At 39.1% G+C, this 14,471-nt stretch overlaps 1 protein-coding gene across 1 annotated transcript in view; it reads left to right on the plus strand.

The window, feature by feature from the left end:
* HYDIN (HYDIN axonemal central pair apparatus protein) overlaps nt 1–14,471 on the plus strand; it is a gene marked incomplete at its 5' end in the record, with an annotated part of 342,250 nt that overhangs the window by 69,366 nt on the left and 258,413 nt on the right. Inside the window, one exon of the mRNA XM_082677828.1 lies at nt 9,977–10,076. Within this exon, the coding sequence (XP_082533954.1) occupies nt 9,977–10,076 (100 nt within the window). The remainder of the gene's footprint in view (nt 1–9,976; nt 10,077–14,471) is intronic.

A 14,471-nucleotide genomic window follows, 5' to 3' on the forward strand; every position in this document is an offset into this window, starting at 1 on the left:
CTTGTATATTTCAAATTCAGAAGTAGGAAGACTGGGCTTACCTCAGATTTTCTTCTCCTCATGCACGAAACCCAGAGCTTCTTGCTGCAGATATATGTGTTAAAATGTGGCACTTAATATGATTCCTTTTGAATTCTAGATAGGAACTGAATTGGGCATTCTTATCACAGGCATTTTTTCACTATTAGGAAGAAAAACATTCTGTAGAATAATGATACACAGAAATGATACCTTTTTAAATAAATGAGACTAATTTCATTTATATTATGTGAAAAAAATACCCAGGAAGGGGATAATATTTGCTTAGTACCTAAGTGATGTTTATGGCATCTGTAATAATTTTGTCTTTTCTGTACAGTATTCAGGTTTTCTTCTCATGATAGTATTCATTAGCTGATTCTTGATCATTTTTGCAAAATGAAAAATGAAGGCATGAATTTTTCCTAGTGTTATCCGTAGTGTTTTTCTGGTCAGAATAACAGAACTCAGTGTCAGTTATACTGATATATTTATTGATCTTTAATTTCCTTTTTTCCTACTTAAAGATCCTGATAGTTTTATAGAAATATAGTTCTTGTGAGTGTAACATAATCTTACCTTGTAAATTAGTTTTGAAGGTATTTGATGGGAAAATTCTGTAATTTCATTAGCTTCTTGACTCTAATGTGAACTATGGGTATTTTCCACTATTGAGATTTTGGTTTTCTGATACAGGTAAATAAATTCTGTAGTATTTTTGGATGATAGAGTTGGGAAAGGGTTTATAGAAGAGATGAGATCTGAACTGAATGTTGGAGGAAGGGTAAGACTTAATTAAATAGAAAAGAAGAAGAAGGATGTTTCCAACTGGAGAAATTTTGAAAACAAAGAAAAGGGAAACTTTTAATAATAGGTTCATAGCATATTAAACAACAATGAAATGATGGATTTTTCTGGAGCAGGTGGTCATGGAGAATATAAGAAGTGAGATTGAGAAGGAGAGTTGGCATATCTGGGCTGCCCTGGCAACCCGTTACACTATAGCCGACTGTCTCCCACATTATGTTTTCTGTAAATACTGGATCTGAGGGGTGGTAGTGTGTGTTCCTTGCCAAGGGGAATTTTGTGCTCAAATAAGTTTGGGAAATACTGGTTCAAGAGAAGGTGACTCTCAAAGGGAAAAGTGCAAACAGTATTTCCCCAGGATGAGAGACCCCTTTTCCCACACAGTATCCACCGGAGTCAGTGTTGTGTGGATCTTAGTTTGGTCACTGGTGCTGAGGGTATCTGAGACTCACTGTAAGGTTTGGATCAGGAACAGGATGTGTTCGGGGTGTCTTAGAAAGATTATCATAGCATCAGCTTGTGGATCAAATTGGAAGAGGATGGTTAGAGGGTGGGATGGGTAGTGCAGGTCAGGCAGGGGAAATTCACTAGTGCAGCGAGGGTCAGGGAAACTGAACATCTCTGCAGGCAAGTGGAGGGTAACGTGTGAGGGTGACACTGACCTGGAACAGCCTGGTGATGGTCGGAAAGCAAAGGAAATGGCAGATGTGAGAGACGCTCAAAGGAAAGACACTAGAGTGCTTTTTGACTGACTGGCCGTTGATGGTGAGACATGGTGAGGAATCATATGTCTTCTCAGATCTGAACTAGCATGACTGGGAGAATTATGATGTCTTTGATAGGAACTAGCAAGTCAGGAGTCCTGGGTTTAACTCCTAGCTTTGCCAATGGCGAGTGTGACCTTAAACAAGCAGTTTGGTCTCCTTTGGCATCAGTTGCCTTTTACACAAAATAAGGATATTCGGGCATGTTGATCCTTTTTAGCTGGTAGGTTATGATTCTCCAGTTTGAGAACAGACTCCGAGATTGTCAACATCAAGGAGTGCCTTATCTTTATCTGTATCCCAGGCCTAGCACAGTACCAATTAATGGGTGGCTGAAGGAAGGAAGGAACGAACGAACAAATGGAAATCAATTAATGATGATGATTTTGTTTCTGAACATGTTGAATTTGAGATGACACTAGATGTCCAAATAATTTTGGGATTGCAGTACTTGTGGGATGGGAATCAGGACTGGAGGTGAGTATCCTTTAGAGGTCTTCATGGAAGGCGTGAAAAGCGGATGGAAATTTTAAGAGCAGAGCAAAGAAGGAAACTTGCCGTGGGCCCAGGACAGCCCCCAGGTGCTCATTTTTAGAGGCCCTGCAAAGAGAGGAGAGGCTGTGAATTCACAGAGAAGGATGGCCAAGAGGAGAACCAGACAGCTGAGAACTCGCCAGCCTATCCTACATGTCTTTCTACCCTATTAGACCTTGTTCATCACCATTTTCTACTGAAGGATCTTCTGAATCTTGCTCACATAGAAGATCAGTTACACCAAATAGCCACTATTTAATTTCTGACAGTTGAGCTATGCATCATCGATTAGTTTTTTTATTAGGATGTGATTCCTTTTGATTAGCTTCTTGATATGAGCTGAGTTCATAGTAGAAGCAGAGATGATTAAAACCTAGCAGTGCCACCTACTGATCTAACAGTCAATCTCTAATTGACGTCCTGTTCAAACAATAAAAATAAAATTGAAGGTTGATGCAGGGGTTTAGAGACTACCTTGCTTTCTGATGGGCCCTTCAGCCTCTGTGTCCACCAGGAAGGGTATTGTCTTCAACTGAGGTAAACTTAAAAAGTAAACAAAAACAAAAAAAACCCATGTTACCTTAGGGTCTGAAAGGAAGTAAGAAATGATATGCTTATATTCTCAGACCTATGTCTATATATCTGGTTCTTTAAATGCGTCAGCCAAAACAAAGTTTAGTTTAGCCCTTATTGTGTTCTCTGTGTATTGAGTGTTTTATGGGAACGCTGTTCCTATTTTAGAGGCTCTTTCAATTTAAAGCAAGTAGATTCAAGATTAAGAGATCACTGTCCTTAAATTGTCAAAAAGTGGTGATGGGTTTGAATTTAAATCACATTTTATTTATGTGATCATGTGAGAAGTAGTTTGACTCAATGCTGTAGGAATGTCTGATCCAAAACTCTAGAACTTCAAGTTCTTACTCTGTTCTACCACCACTTGGCCACTGGTTAATTCCACTGTCTTCTCATCATGCTCATTGCCTACCATTGCCATGGAGTCTGTTGGAAGAACCTTGAGGAGTTATGCTGGGGCATCTTTGGTACTGATGTGGTCACAGAGTGCAGAAGTGGGAGTTTGTCTTTTGAGAGACCCCAGACATGTTCATTGAAGATGAAGTGGGTGGGCAAAGACCCAGCGAGAAGGCATTCCTGGGCAGATACAAGAAAATGGGCTGGAAGGAATTTTTTTTACTTGGTAGTTTATTGATATTTTAATAGTAACCATAATTGTTGTTCTAGTCATTAAAGCATGTGCTGTATTACTACCATTTTTATCAAGTTCCTCATGTCCATTCTTTTGATAATGTCTTGAAATATTAATGTAATTAACCTAAAATTTCCCATTTATTCCTGACCTAGGGAAGGTAGTACGTTCTACAGAATACTGATCATTTCTCAAGCCACTTGCATCCATATAGTTTTCTTCCCCCTTTGGAAAAGAATTGTGAAATTTAGTCTATTAGGCATGTTTTGTGCCTTCCAGAAAAACAAGTGGAATTGACTACCTTCAGAAATACAATATTCTATTTTACTAGATGGACTTTGGCTGTACAGAATTTTGACAGTCTCATTCTGTTATTTCCTCTGCTTAGGTCTCTTGGGTGCCCTGAGTGAGAGAGAGTCAGAGATAAAAAACACAATCGCGAGAATTGAGAGGCAGAAGAATATTACAGGGCAAAAAGAGAGAATTAAGCTTTCGGTTTCCATGGGCATCTAGGAGTCCTCTGAGAAATCACAGCACAGTTGTGCTAGCCTTGTTTCTGAACTCTGGTACTGCTGGCTCAGGTCACACTTTTAAGATGCAGCAATTTTCTGAATGTTGAACACTTGATATTTTCTCAGAAATAAGGGTCTGAGAATTTAAAGATCTTTGGCCAAACTGGCCCTAAATGATTGGCTGACTGACATCAGTGAGCAGGGAAGACATTTCTGCTCCTTTATCCAGAATCCCTAGGGAAGCTTCAGCTTAATGTAACTAAGGCTTAAAAAGGGAGAGAAACTTGATAATTTCTTTATTACCATGTAAGTAACAGTAAACTATGCTTTGTCATCACCTAAGCCTGCGGAAAACATGTGGTTCAGCAATTCAGACTTTGAAAGCACAGCTCAAATTAATTTATTTTTCCCAAATCGGCATAGCATGTGAGCTCAGCAGAACCAGGTTGGGTGGGAGCCCAGATGGCTACCAAAGAGGAAAGATCTAGCTTTTTACTGCAACCCCCTTCCACTTCTTGTACCATTAGTCGTGAGTCACATTGCAAACATGTGGGCGCTGACTCCTTGGAAAAGGACACTGGAAAGGAGAAAGGAGGACAGGGATCTGCTGAGAGCAGACTGTCCTTGACAAGTCACGGCTCTTCTGTCTGTGTGGTTTTCCCATTCTTCACCCTCTCTTTATTATTGTTTGTCCTCTCAGATCTTTGTGCTCAGATTAGAGAACCATTGGAGGTGGAGGGAGGCCTAGGGAAGTCTTAGAAACAGCAAGGTTCCTTATGGCTTATTAAATAAATTAAGACCCTTCGTTGTTGGAAGAAACGCATGTCTGCTGTCTTCCAGAGAAAGGCATGAGCATCATTCATGCACAACTACCTCAGCTCTGCAAAACTCCACTGGAATTTTCACCATACATGGGTTGGAGTATCTCACCCCAGATAGAACACACCTTTTGTGAAACTTTCTCTGACAAATGGCCAAATCTTAAACCCCTCTCTTAGAAACTTTTCTGGTCATTATGTTAAGAATCAAAACTTTACTAAATTCACAGTTTCTAGTCCTAGGAGATATACTGGACGAGAAAAATCTCCTTGCATGTCATGTGCCAATTCAATCTTTTCTCTCCATGATAATTAGGATAGTTTACCTTCAGTTTTTTAGCTTCTGTTTTTTCCCTGTGTCTCTTTGAGACACTTCTCTTTGCCCCAAGTGACAATAGAGAGCCTCCCATTGATCGGAAAGGTGCTACAAGAGAATTGTGGGTAGTGACACAGATTATAGCTTCTAATCAGTGCTTTTATTTTTTTCTCTTATTGATTGATAGAAATTTGACTTTAAGAGGATGTTTTTATTTCCCAAGAGAAATTCTTTAAATTTTTCTTAAATATGATAAGATAGCTGAAGATATTTGATTATATAGTCAAGAATGTTTCCATTTTGGTGGAACATGATGGAACTCATTACACATTATAGCTGCTCTTGAAGTCATTATTCACTGAGCTTGTTCTGAGCTGGCTGTACCCTACCCCACCAGGATAGCTTGATAAAGATCCTCCAGTGTTGACTGTATCATCCACAAGAACTTCCTGTGAGTCACCTTCCAAGTTACCTGAATGTTTGAGTATGAAGAGTGTCCTACTATGTTCACTAGACAGGAACACCAGGTCATGCTGGCTTCAATGAAGCCTGATTGTCGGTTATAGGGTTTTTAAATTTCTCCTGGCATTTTTTAAAAACAATATGAGAAAGGTGAGACCTGACATTTTGTTATAATTGCAGTAGGGTTCAGGAAGTTAAAGAAAAAAGTATTATAGAATCCCAGCTCTGCCACTTACTATTGATGTGGCCTTGGGTGAGATACTTAACTTCCCCTTGCCTTGGTTTTCTCATCTTTAAAATGGGGATAGTACTACTTCACAAGGTTGTAAAGATTGAACTAGATAATGTATATCAGCATTTTAACACAGTGCTGGGAACATGAGCTCTCAGTTAATGGCTGCAAATATTATAGTTTGGAGTTATATACAGTTCAGTCTTGTATTGTGTCTAATCTCTTGTCAGATTAGAAAGTATGATCGGAAAGTATAACATTTGAGTGGGCAGACGTTTAGATTACTCTTCTAAGTGTAAGTTGGGAATTAAAATGCAGCTATTTTATATGATAAATTTAGGCCTTGAGTCATGTTGTAAACTACTTTCCAGATAAACCAAGTAAATTAAATGTGTACATAACCCTCTGTTCTTGCACTTTGGGTTTTGATTTTGCAAAATTTTCAGAAATAATTCTTCATTGGAAGGAAGGAAGGAGATGGGTAATAGGTTGGGGGGGGGGAAGAAAGGTGATTTTTAAAATATTTTATTTTTATTTAAAGATTTTCAATAGAGAATTTTTAAAGAGCCTCTTTAATCATTGCCCATATAATTTTAAAGGAGATCATTTTAATAGACACCTTTCTCATGATAGTATTAATGACCTGTCATGAACTAGTGGTGACATGTTCATAGACAGCTTTCAGAAAGTCTCAGAACTGTACCTGTCGAGTCACTTGGTTATTCGTGTTCCAGAAATTCCATTTCCAGAAATATTTAATATTGGGGCAAAAACTGCAAACATGGGAATTAACTTTAGACCTGAAAATTTAAAGTTGATTCCTTCTAGCAGGTCACTTGATTAATAAGTGAAAGGCAGTCATGGGTCTGAGGGAAAAACGAAACATTAAGACCAAGAAGGAAGATAATTACAGTAAAAGTGAAGGCCATTTGGACAATTATTTTCAACAAACAAGATAATGGTCATTTACAGATTATATTCTCCAGACTCATCTCTCATCTGGAGCAGGAAAATGGACAGTGATGGGAAAGGAGTCATATATGGAAGGAAAGCAGAACAGCAGGGGGTTCTGTACGATGAGGCTGGTTTCACAGGACCGGGAGGAAAGGATATTGATGTCAGAGCCAGTAGGGAACATTCTGAATGTTTTGGCTTTCAGAAAGAAACTTTAGAACTGAGCAATAAAGAAAGAAAAATTATTTTCAGAGACATAGATGACATGGAAGTTAACTTCAGAAGTGTGGGAAAAGTAATATGAAATGTATCAAAGATATATAAGTAGCAGTGGGGTCATGTTAGGCTGGTTGCCTGTTACTGGAGTTTGCTCTCTCTGATTTGGTAGCAAATGCTATAGTGCGTTTTTGCTGTAAAGAAATTGAAGTTCTTTAACTTTTATTTTAATCCCAACTGAAAAATAAAAGTGTCCTTCTGCATGTTCCTAGCTCACTTCAAATGACCTAATATTGAAAACATCCCTCTGTGGGAGGAAACTGAATGACCACACTTCTGTTTTTGTAGATACACTCAGCCCTCTTAATGCACATTACCTGATACAAGCCCAGGAGAGGTTTTAGCATAGGATTTGTCCTTGAATTGTCTCCAGGGGCTCAGTAAAAGCCGTAAATTACTACGTCGTAAGCACAACAAAACAGCTGCAGCCCAGGATAAGAAAGCACGGCACCCACGGTCCCATTCTCCCAGTCTGAAGAACCCCGTGGAGGAAGGGCTTCTCAGCCTCCAGGGGGCTCCGTATCAGACAGTCCGCTCCTGGATCCACTGCTCCCTCCTCTTGGAGGTTCTGGTTGCTTCTCTGTAGCATGTCTGTCCCACCATTTTCCAACCCACCAGTCTGATAATCAGACTTCTTTGATGATGGGATGTGCAAGAGTGCTTCTGGGATAGAACTTAAGTTTGTGGCCTTCTTGTATGCACATGGACCCTGAATTTTCTTGTGTTTGAAAGTGGTCTGGCCCAGCTCAAACCGTAAGGCCCTTGAATTTTCACACATGTACCGAGCTTATCTGATTCCCAGCATATCCTTTTTGGGGCATTTCTTACCACTCTGGTGAGACTTTTCTAGCAGAGGATTTGTAGGGATCCAAGATGGCCCCAGTGGTCAGTTTGGATAGGAACAGGTTAGCTGTGTCCATTCTACACTTCTAAACAAAGCAGAGCCTAAACCCAGCAGGGGAATACATTTGTCTCATGGGTTAGGAGTAAGGCCAGGTCTTTAGACATTCTGAGATGGAGTACCCACTGATACACCAGTGAATGGATGAGCCACTTTTTCTGCCTGGCCTCTCTGCTCATTCTGGCCACGAGTGTTCATAGCACTTCATATCACTAAAAACCCCCACAAATCAAAATGGGCCAGGTAGCCGCTGTTTATCAGAATAAAACAGATACCCATTTCAAGGTTTGGAAAAGCGCCACGGTGAAATGTGCAGATAAGCAAAAGTGCTTAGGACTTCCCTATGCCCTGAATGATCTCAGAAGTCCATGTCAGCTCTAAAATTGTATGACTTTTGTGGTTCCAGTTGAGGAGAAAATGGCAGAAGTAGACTGCAAAGATGAATAGGCATTTACCAATAACTACACAGTGTGCAAACTGAGTGATACGAATGATTCAATAAATACGTTGAACACTTACTATGAGCCACTTCTGGTTTAGGTGCTGGAGATAGAGCAGCACCCACCCTCATGGAGCCTTCATGCTAGTGGGCTGATGTGGAAGTGAGAGCTCCTGGGACCCACATGACACCCACAGCCCTCACTGCTACTTCTTTTTTTTTTTTTTTTTTTTTTTTATTTATTTATTTGGCCATGCCAGGTCTTAGCTGCGGCACACAGGATCTTTGTTGCCACGTGCGGGATCTTCATTGCAGCATGTGGGATCTAGTGTCCTGACCAGGGATCGAACCCAGGCCCCCTGCATTGGGAGTGCAGAGTCTTAACCACTGGGCCACCAGGGAAGTCCCCCTCACTGCTGCTTCTTGGAGACTCTGTGCCCTTCATGCTTCTGAAGCAGGGCGACGTTGCCTGAGAAGCACACTCACCAGGCTGTTACCTTCGTGAGCAAACCCAAATTGGCTCTAGTTTTCTGTTTTCCCCATCTTGTTTGACGTCTGCATTTTAAACCACTTTGCTCTCTGCTTGATTCTTTACTCCAGCACTATGTTCAGTTCCAGCCAAACTGGAAATAGAACATGCATGTGGGACTGTCTGAAACTGGATCCTAATTGTTTATCAAGTTGCCTTTCCTTAGTTTTCTATTCAGTTGGTAGGACCATTTATACATTTTTAGATGTGCTTATCACTGATGTTCTTGGCCTTATTTACAGAAACCATAGGAAAAAACCACATTTTCCCCCTAATTTTTCTGATACTTTCATCTTAGTCTTTCCAAGTGGCATAAGAATGACATCAGTCATAGCAAACAGTTATTTGCTGAGCTCTTACTGTGTACTGAATGTGGGTCAGAAAGCATTTGACCTGCATGATCCCTCGTCAGACCGTAGGAAACTCTTTGGGGCAGGTGCTATAGCATCTCCTTTTACAGCCCTGAAAAGTTACATGGTTAGTACAAAAATATTTTTCAAAAGATATCTCAAGGGGATTCTGATATGTGGTATGTTGCATTACAATTTCAAAACTTGGTTTTCTTATTGTGACTTTTGAGTAGTTTGAGTTAAAACGAGAAATAATATCACACTGGATCAGAACCAGAGTTTGATTTGGCCGTTGTTCTGCCTCGGGCCATTGCTGTTTTCACAGAATAAGAGTATTTCCTTATGCTGTCACTCAAAAGTTAGGAATGGTTTTTCCATCAGGTGAGTTAGATACTTCTTTCCCTGTGGCCTTTCTGGACCTTATATAGATAAGGCGCAGCACTTATCACGTATATTTCAAGATATTTGTGTACATTTTTATCATCTCTCTGAGGTGTGAGCTCCATGCAATCTTAGACCATACCTTTCTTCTTCTCTGAAGCCCAATGCTGGACACACAGTGGCATAAAATGAATGTTAATTGAATCCACAAATTTTAAAAATGCCCTAAACACCCTAGTTTCCTTTAGTAACTAATTATATATTCATAAACTCACTGAAATGATCTTTGAAGCTTGTTTCCAGCTTGTACCACCTTTTAACAAATAGTAGAAATTTCCTATCTGTTGGGTAAAATTGTGCTTTCTTTTATTTGTTGTCAAAATATTTCCTTCAAATTTCCTGGAGTTACAACAACAGCATTTAAAAGCAGTGCATTCCCTCCATCATATTGTTTTTTAATGATTCTTTCACGTTTTTAGGAAGGTGATGTCTGGCCCAATTCATCAGCTGAAATCACTGTGTACTTTAACCCTCGGGAAGCCAAACTCTACCAGCAGACTGTTTACTGTGACATTTCAGGTAAAGACTTCTTCCGTGTGGTAAACTCAGGTTACCAAGTACCTAGAGCATGAAGTGATAAAGTGTGTGTGTGTGTGTGTGTGTGTGTGTGTGTGTGTGAGAGAGAGAGAGAGAGAGAGAGAGAGAGAGAGAGAGAGAATGTTCGGGCTATGTGCAGTGTATGATATCAATAGGGGAATGATGGAGTCAAGCTAGGCATGTCACACTTCTTTCTAGTACAGATCAAACTTTGAAGTACATTACAATTGTGGTGTGGTGGGTGGGGATGGGAAACCATGGGTCTGGGTTACCCTTTGATTTTTAGAGCAGTAAGAATATTACTTGACACCAATTCTCACAGTGTTATATCACAATGTTATATTTTGTTCTTTTTATAGTATTTGGCTACTTAATATTTTCCTTTTTAAGTTTTTATCATAATAATGCATGCCAAGTGAGATGGGAAGGCAGCCTGGCAGTGGCCAGAGCCACAAGGAGGGTGTACTAGTAGGGTGACAACCTGATGGCTTCAGGAGGTTGGATACATATAGAGGAGTTAAGCAAAAAAGTAAATATATTGAGGATAACAAGAGCCAGTATTTTTCACTCTCGAAGGGAGGAGATACAAATATGGGAAGGAGGAAGCCTAAGATGAGCCCTTTGGTATTGGAATGGAATTGGAGTTATCACTGTGAACTCAGGGTTGCTGATATGCATGGATATAGAAATAAATATAAATATATGTATATGTGTATGTACATACATATGCTTAATTCCTAGCTATGTTCATTGAGATGTCATGGAAGCTTTGAGACCCTAATAGCAATGAGCACAGCTAGCACCCGAAGGCTGGTTTCTAAATCCCACCCTCCACTCAGAAGGAACCTTGAAGAATTGATTGATTCTAGAACTGAGGCAGAGAAAGAGCAAGATGAGCCTGGAACATCCTTTTGTGCTGGAAAATAAGGAAATGTGTAAAGAAAGACAGATATGTCAAAATGACACAGAAGCCGGCAAAGAGACTCTCCCTGACCAAATTTGGAACAAGTCGAGAATCAAAATAAATAATGACACTAATAGATTATAATCAATTGAATAAACAGGAATCTATGAATCTACTCAATAAAATTTGCCATTTGGCAATCATAGTAATAACCAATTCTGGTGAAAATCACCAATGGCTTAAAAACTAATAGGTGAAAGGGAGGTGTGGAACAGGCTTTAACATAGTCTCAAAATATTCTCCCTCAAAATACTTACTAATCATAAAGAGGAGAAAATTAACTTTACACTAAACAGACCTGGTAGATGTCATTTTAGTTACTACCAGCAAATAGAGCAAATCAATATTGTGTATCACCCGCTAGAATGCAAAGAAAACACAGCATGTCTTCAATGATATTAGGACCAAAATACCTAACTTGAGTCTAATAACAAGGAAGCATCAGACTAACCCAAATTGAAGGACAAAACGAGATGACCGGCTTGTAATCTTCAAAAAATATCAAAAAATTTAAGAAGAAAAGACTGAACAACTGCTCCAGATTGAAGGAGACCTGGGAGACATGATATCTGGATGCAACATGTGAGCATGGATTGGATCCTTTGCTACAAAGGGGATTATTGGGCAAAGGATGTATAGAAGTTCTTTGCACTACTCTGGAGGCTTTTCTGTATTTTAAAAATGTTTCAGAATTTTTAGAAAAGCTGATGCCAGTAAATAAGTAAAACATGCATATAGTAATATGAAGCTAAATAACAGTCTGTTTCTCCAGTACTGCTTCCAAGAAGTGCCTTTACGTGTTTCTTGTGGTGGTAATGTCCCTTGCTGATTCTATGCTTGTATGGCTATTTGTTGATTTATCCATTTTATATACTACTTTTGAGTCCTCATTATGAAAGATGAAGATTTAGTTCACCTCTGTCTCCTCTACCGCTTCCTGGGCTTATTGGTTTATAATTTACATGCAATGAAATTCACCCTTTTTTGGTGTACAGTTCTGTGAACTTTGGCAAACCTAAACAGGGATGTAACCACCACCAAAAGCAAGTGTAGAATATCTCCATCACCCCATAACATTTCCTCATGCCCCTTTACAGGCAATTCTATCCCCCACCTTAGCCCCTGGCAACCCAATTATTTTTATTATATTTATTTTATTTTATGAGTTTTATTTATAGCCTTAAATAACTTTTATTGATATACTTAAAACTATATTTTTGGATCCATCAGCTCTACAGCATCTCTGGATGTATAAAGATATTGGAACCCCTAACCTGCCCACTGCAGTTAACCCTATTTCTCCCTCTTCTGTGAGTTATTCTGCTTTTGTTGTCATGGTTGATAACCACATTCAAGTCTTCTATTTTGTCTACATAAATTTTATACACTGAAGGGTCAAATTGTATTCTGAGATTACATTTTATATTCTGTTGGTTGACTGTTCTGACCCTTAGACACTCAAAGAATGTCCTTAAGGTCTGTATCTTGTAGATTCTCTTTCTTTACTGTCCACCACTTAACTATACCTTGTTTTAGCTTACTTCATAATTGACTTGACTCTTTTGTACAGCTTTTGGTATTTTTCCCCCCTGTGGTTTCTAATTCCTCATTTCTTTATTCCTATCTAATTTCAGAATTCATGTTCTTCTTCTCCTTGAAGACATTTCCTCAGAGCCCACCAGCTTTTTATTCTAATTTAGATCAGTTACCTCCTGCACAGTTTTTATCCAGGAATTTTTCTTTGATTTCCATGTGTGTTCCATTATATCTTTTGACTCTCACTTTGCTCAAGTAACTTCCTCAGAAAAAGTGTATCTAGGTGGGAAACTTTGACCCTTGCCTGCAGGAAAATGTCTTATTCTGCCTCCATACCAACTTGAGAGTTTAGCTGACTGTAGAATTCTAGGTTCAAAATAATTTCTCCTCAGAACTTCGAAGCCATAGTGCCAACTTTATTGTAAAAATCCAGAAGTTTGAAGGCCACCCAATTCTCCTTGCTTTATAGGTGGCCTTGTATTTCTTTCTCATCTTTTCTAGGGTTTTTGTTTTCGTTTTTTTCCTTTTTTTGTACTTGGGGTCTGAAATGTCATGAAGCTGTGTCCAAGAGTGAGTTTTCCTAGTTCGTTTTCTTCAGCTTTCTATGGGCCATTTGAGTCTGGTTACTCATGTGTCCCTTCCAGCTCTGGGAAATTTTTTTTTTACATACTTCCCTCCTTTTTCTTTCTTTTTTTTTCTTTTCATTTTATTCTTCTGGAAATCTTAACATTCCAAAGTTAGACCTACAGGATTGATTGTCTGTTGTCAAACAACAAGATTTTAATCCTCAAACATGAATAATAAATAATATTAAATGCCATTTAAAGCAATTAAATAAGGATGCCCAGAGAATTACTGACATTTATTAGTCAGAAAAATCCAGGGTAGCAGGTGTGCATTCATAGGGTTACTTCCAATGTCTTCTGGTCTGTGGTTATCTGTTTGTATATAAGAATAAGAAAATGAGTTTAATTTTTAGGGTAGCTAGTGCTACTTACTTCTGCTGTTTAATGTGTAGGTCTCCCAGGAATATAACTGTGGTGATTTTAAACTTGGGGGGAGAGTAATAAGAGTACACAATCATTAGTATCCCCAAGTGCAAAAATTCCACTATTCTGCAATATCTTGTTTTCAGTCCATATCTATGGACTGTTTTCAGTCCATATCTGTGCAGTTACTTTTCTCTTTGTGTAAAGGAGTCAGGCAGTCTACAGGGGGCTGCTTAACCCAAGACTCTGCCACCCTCCACCCACCCCAGGTATGTATCCCTTCCTGATGATATTTCCTGCACCTTCCCTGGATGTAACCATCACCTTGACTTTTATGATAGTCATTTTCTTGTTTTCATATATAATTTTACCACCTATGTATTCATCCCTAAGCAAAATAGTGTAGTTTTACCTATTTTAAAAATTTATATGTTGAAATCATACTCTATGTCTTAAGCTGTTAGCACTAGGAAGATAAAGCCATTCAATAAATACTCATTAAATGAATGAGCAAATAAATGAAAAAAATTAAGGAATGAGTGAATGAATCCTAGTTTGGTCTGCTCTCTCCCTTGCCCATGGATGCTAGATTCTCAAGATGGCCCTAGAATGAATGAAGAATGGACTAGGAGTTTCTGGATTGACAGGTCTGTTTTCACACTTCAGACCAGCATCATCTAGCCCGGACTTCTTTTTTTTTTTTTTTTAAATAAATTTATTTATTTTATTTATATTTATTTTTGGCTATGTTGGGTCTTCGTTGCTGTGTGTGGGCTTTCTGTAGTTGAGGTGAGCGGGGGCTACTCTTCGTTGCTGTGCGCAGGCTTCTCATTGTGGTGGCTTCTCTTGTTGCAGAGCACGGGCTCTAGGTGCACGGGCTTCAGTAGT

This window comes from Grampus griseus (assembly GCF_964374135.1).
Source record: "Grampus griseus genome assembly, chromosome: 19".
NCBI classification, from domain to species: Eukaryota; Metazoa; Chordata; class Mammalia; order Artiodactyla; family Delphinidae; genus Grampus; species Grampus griseus.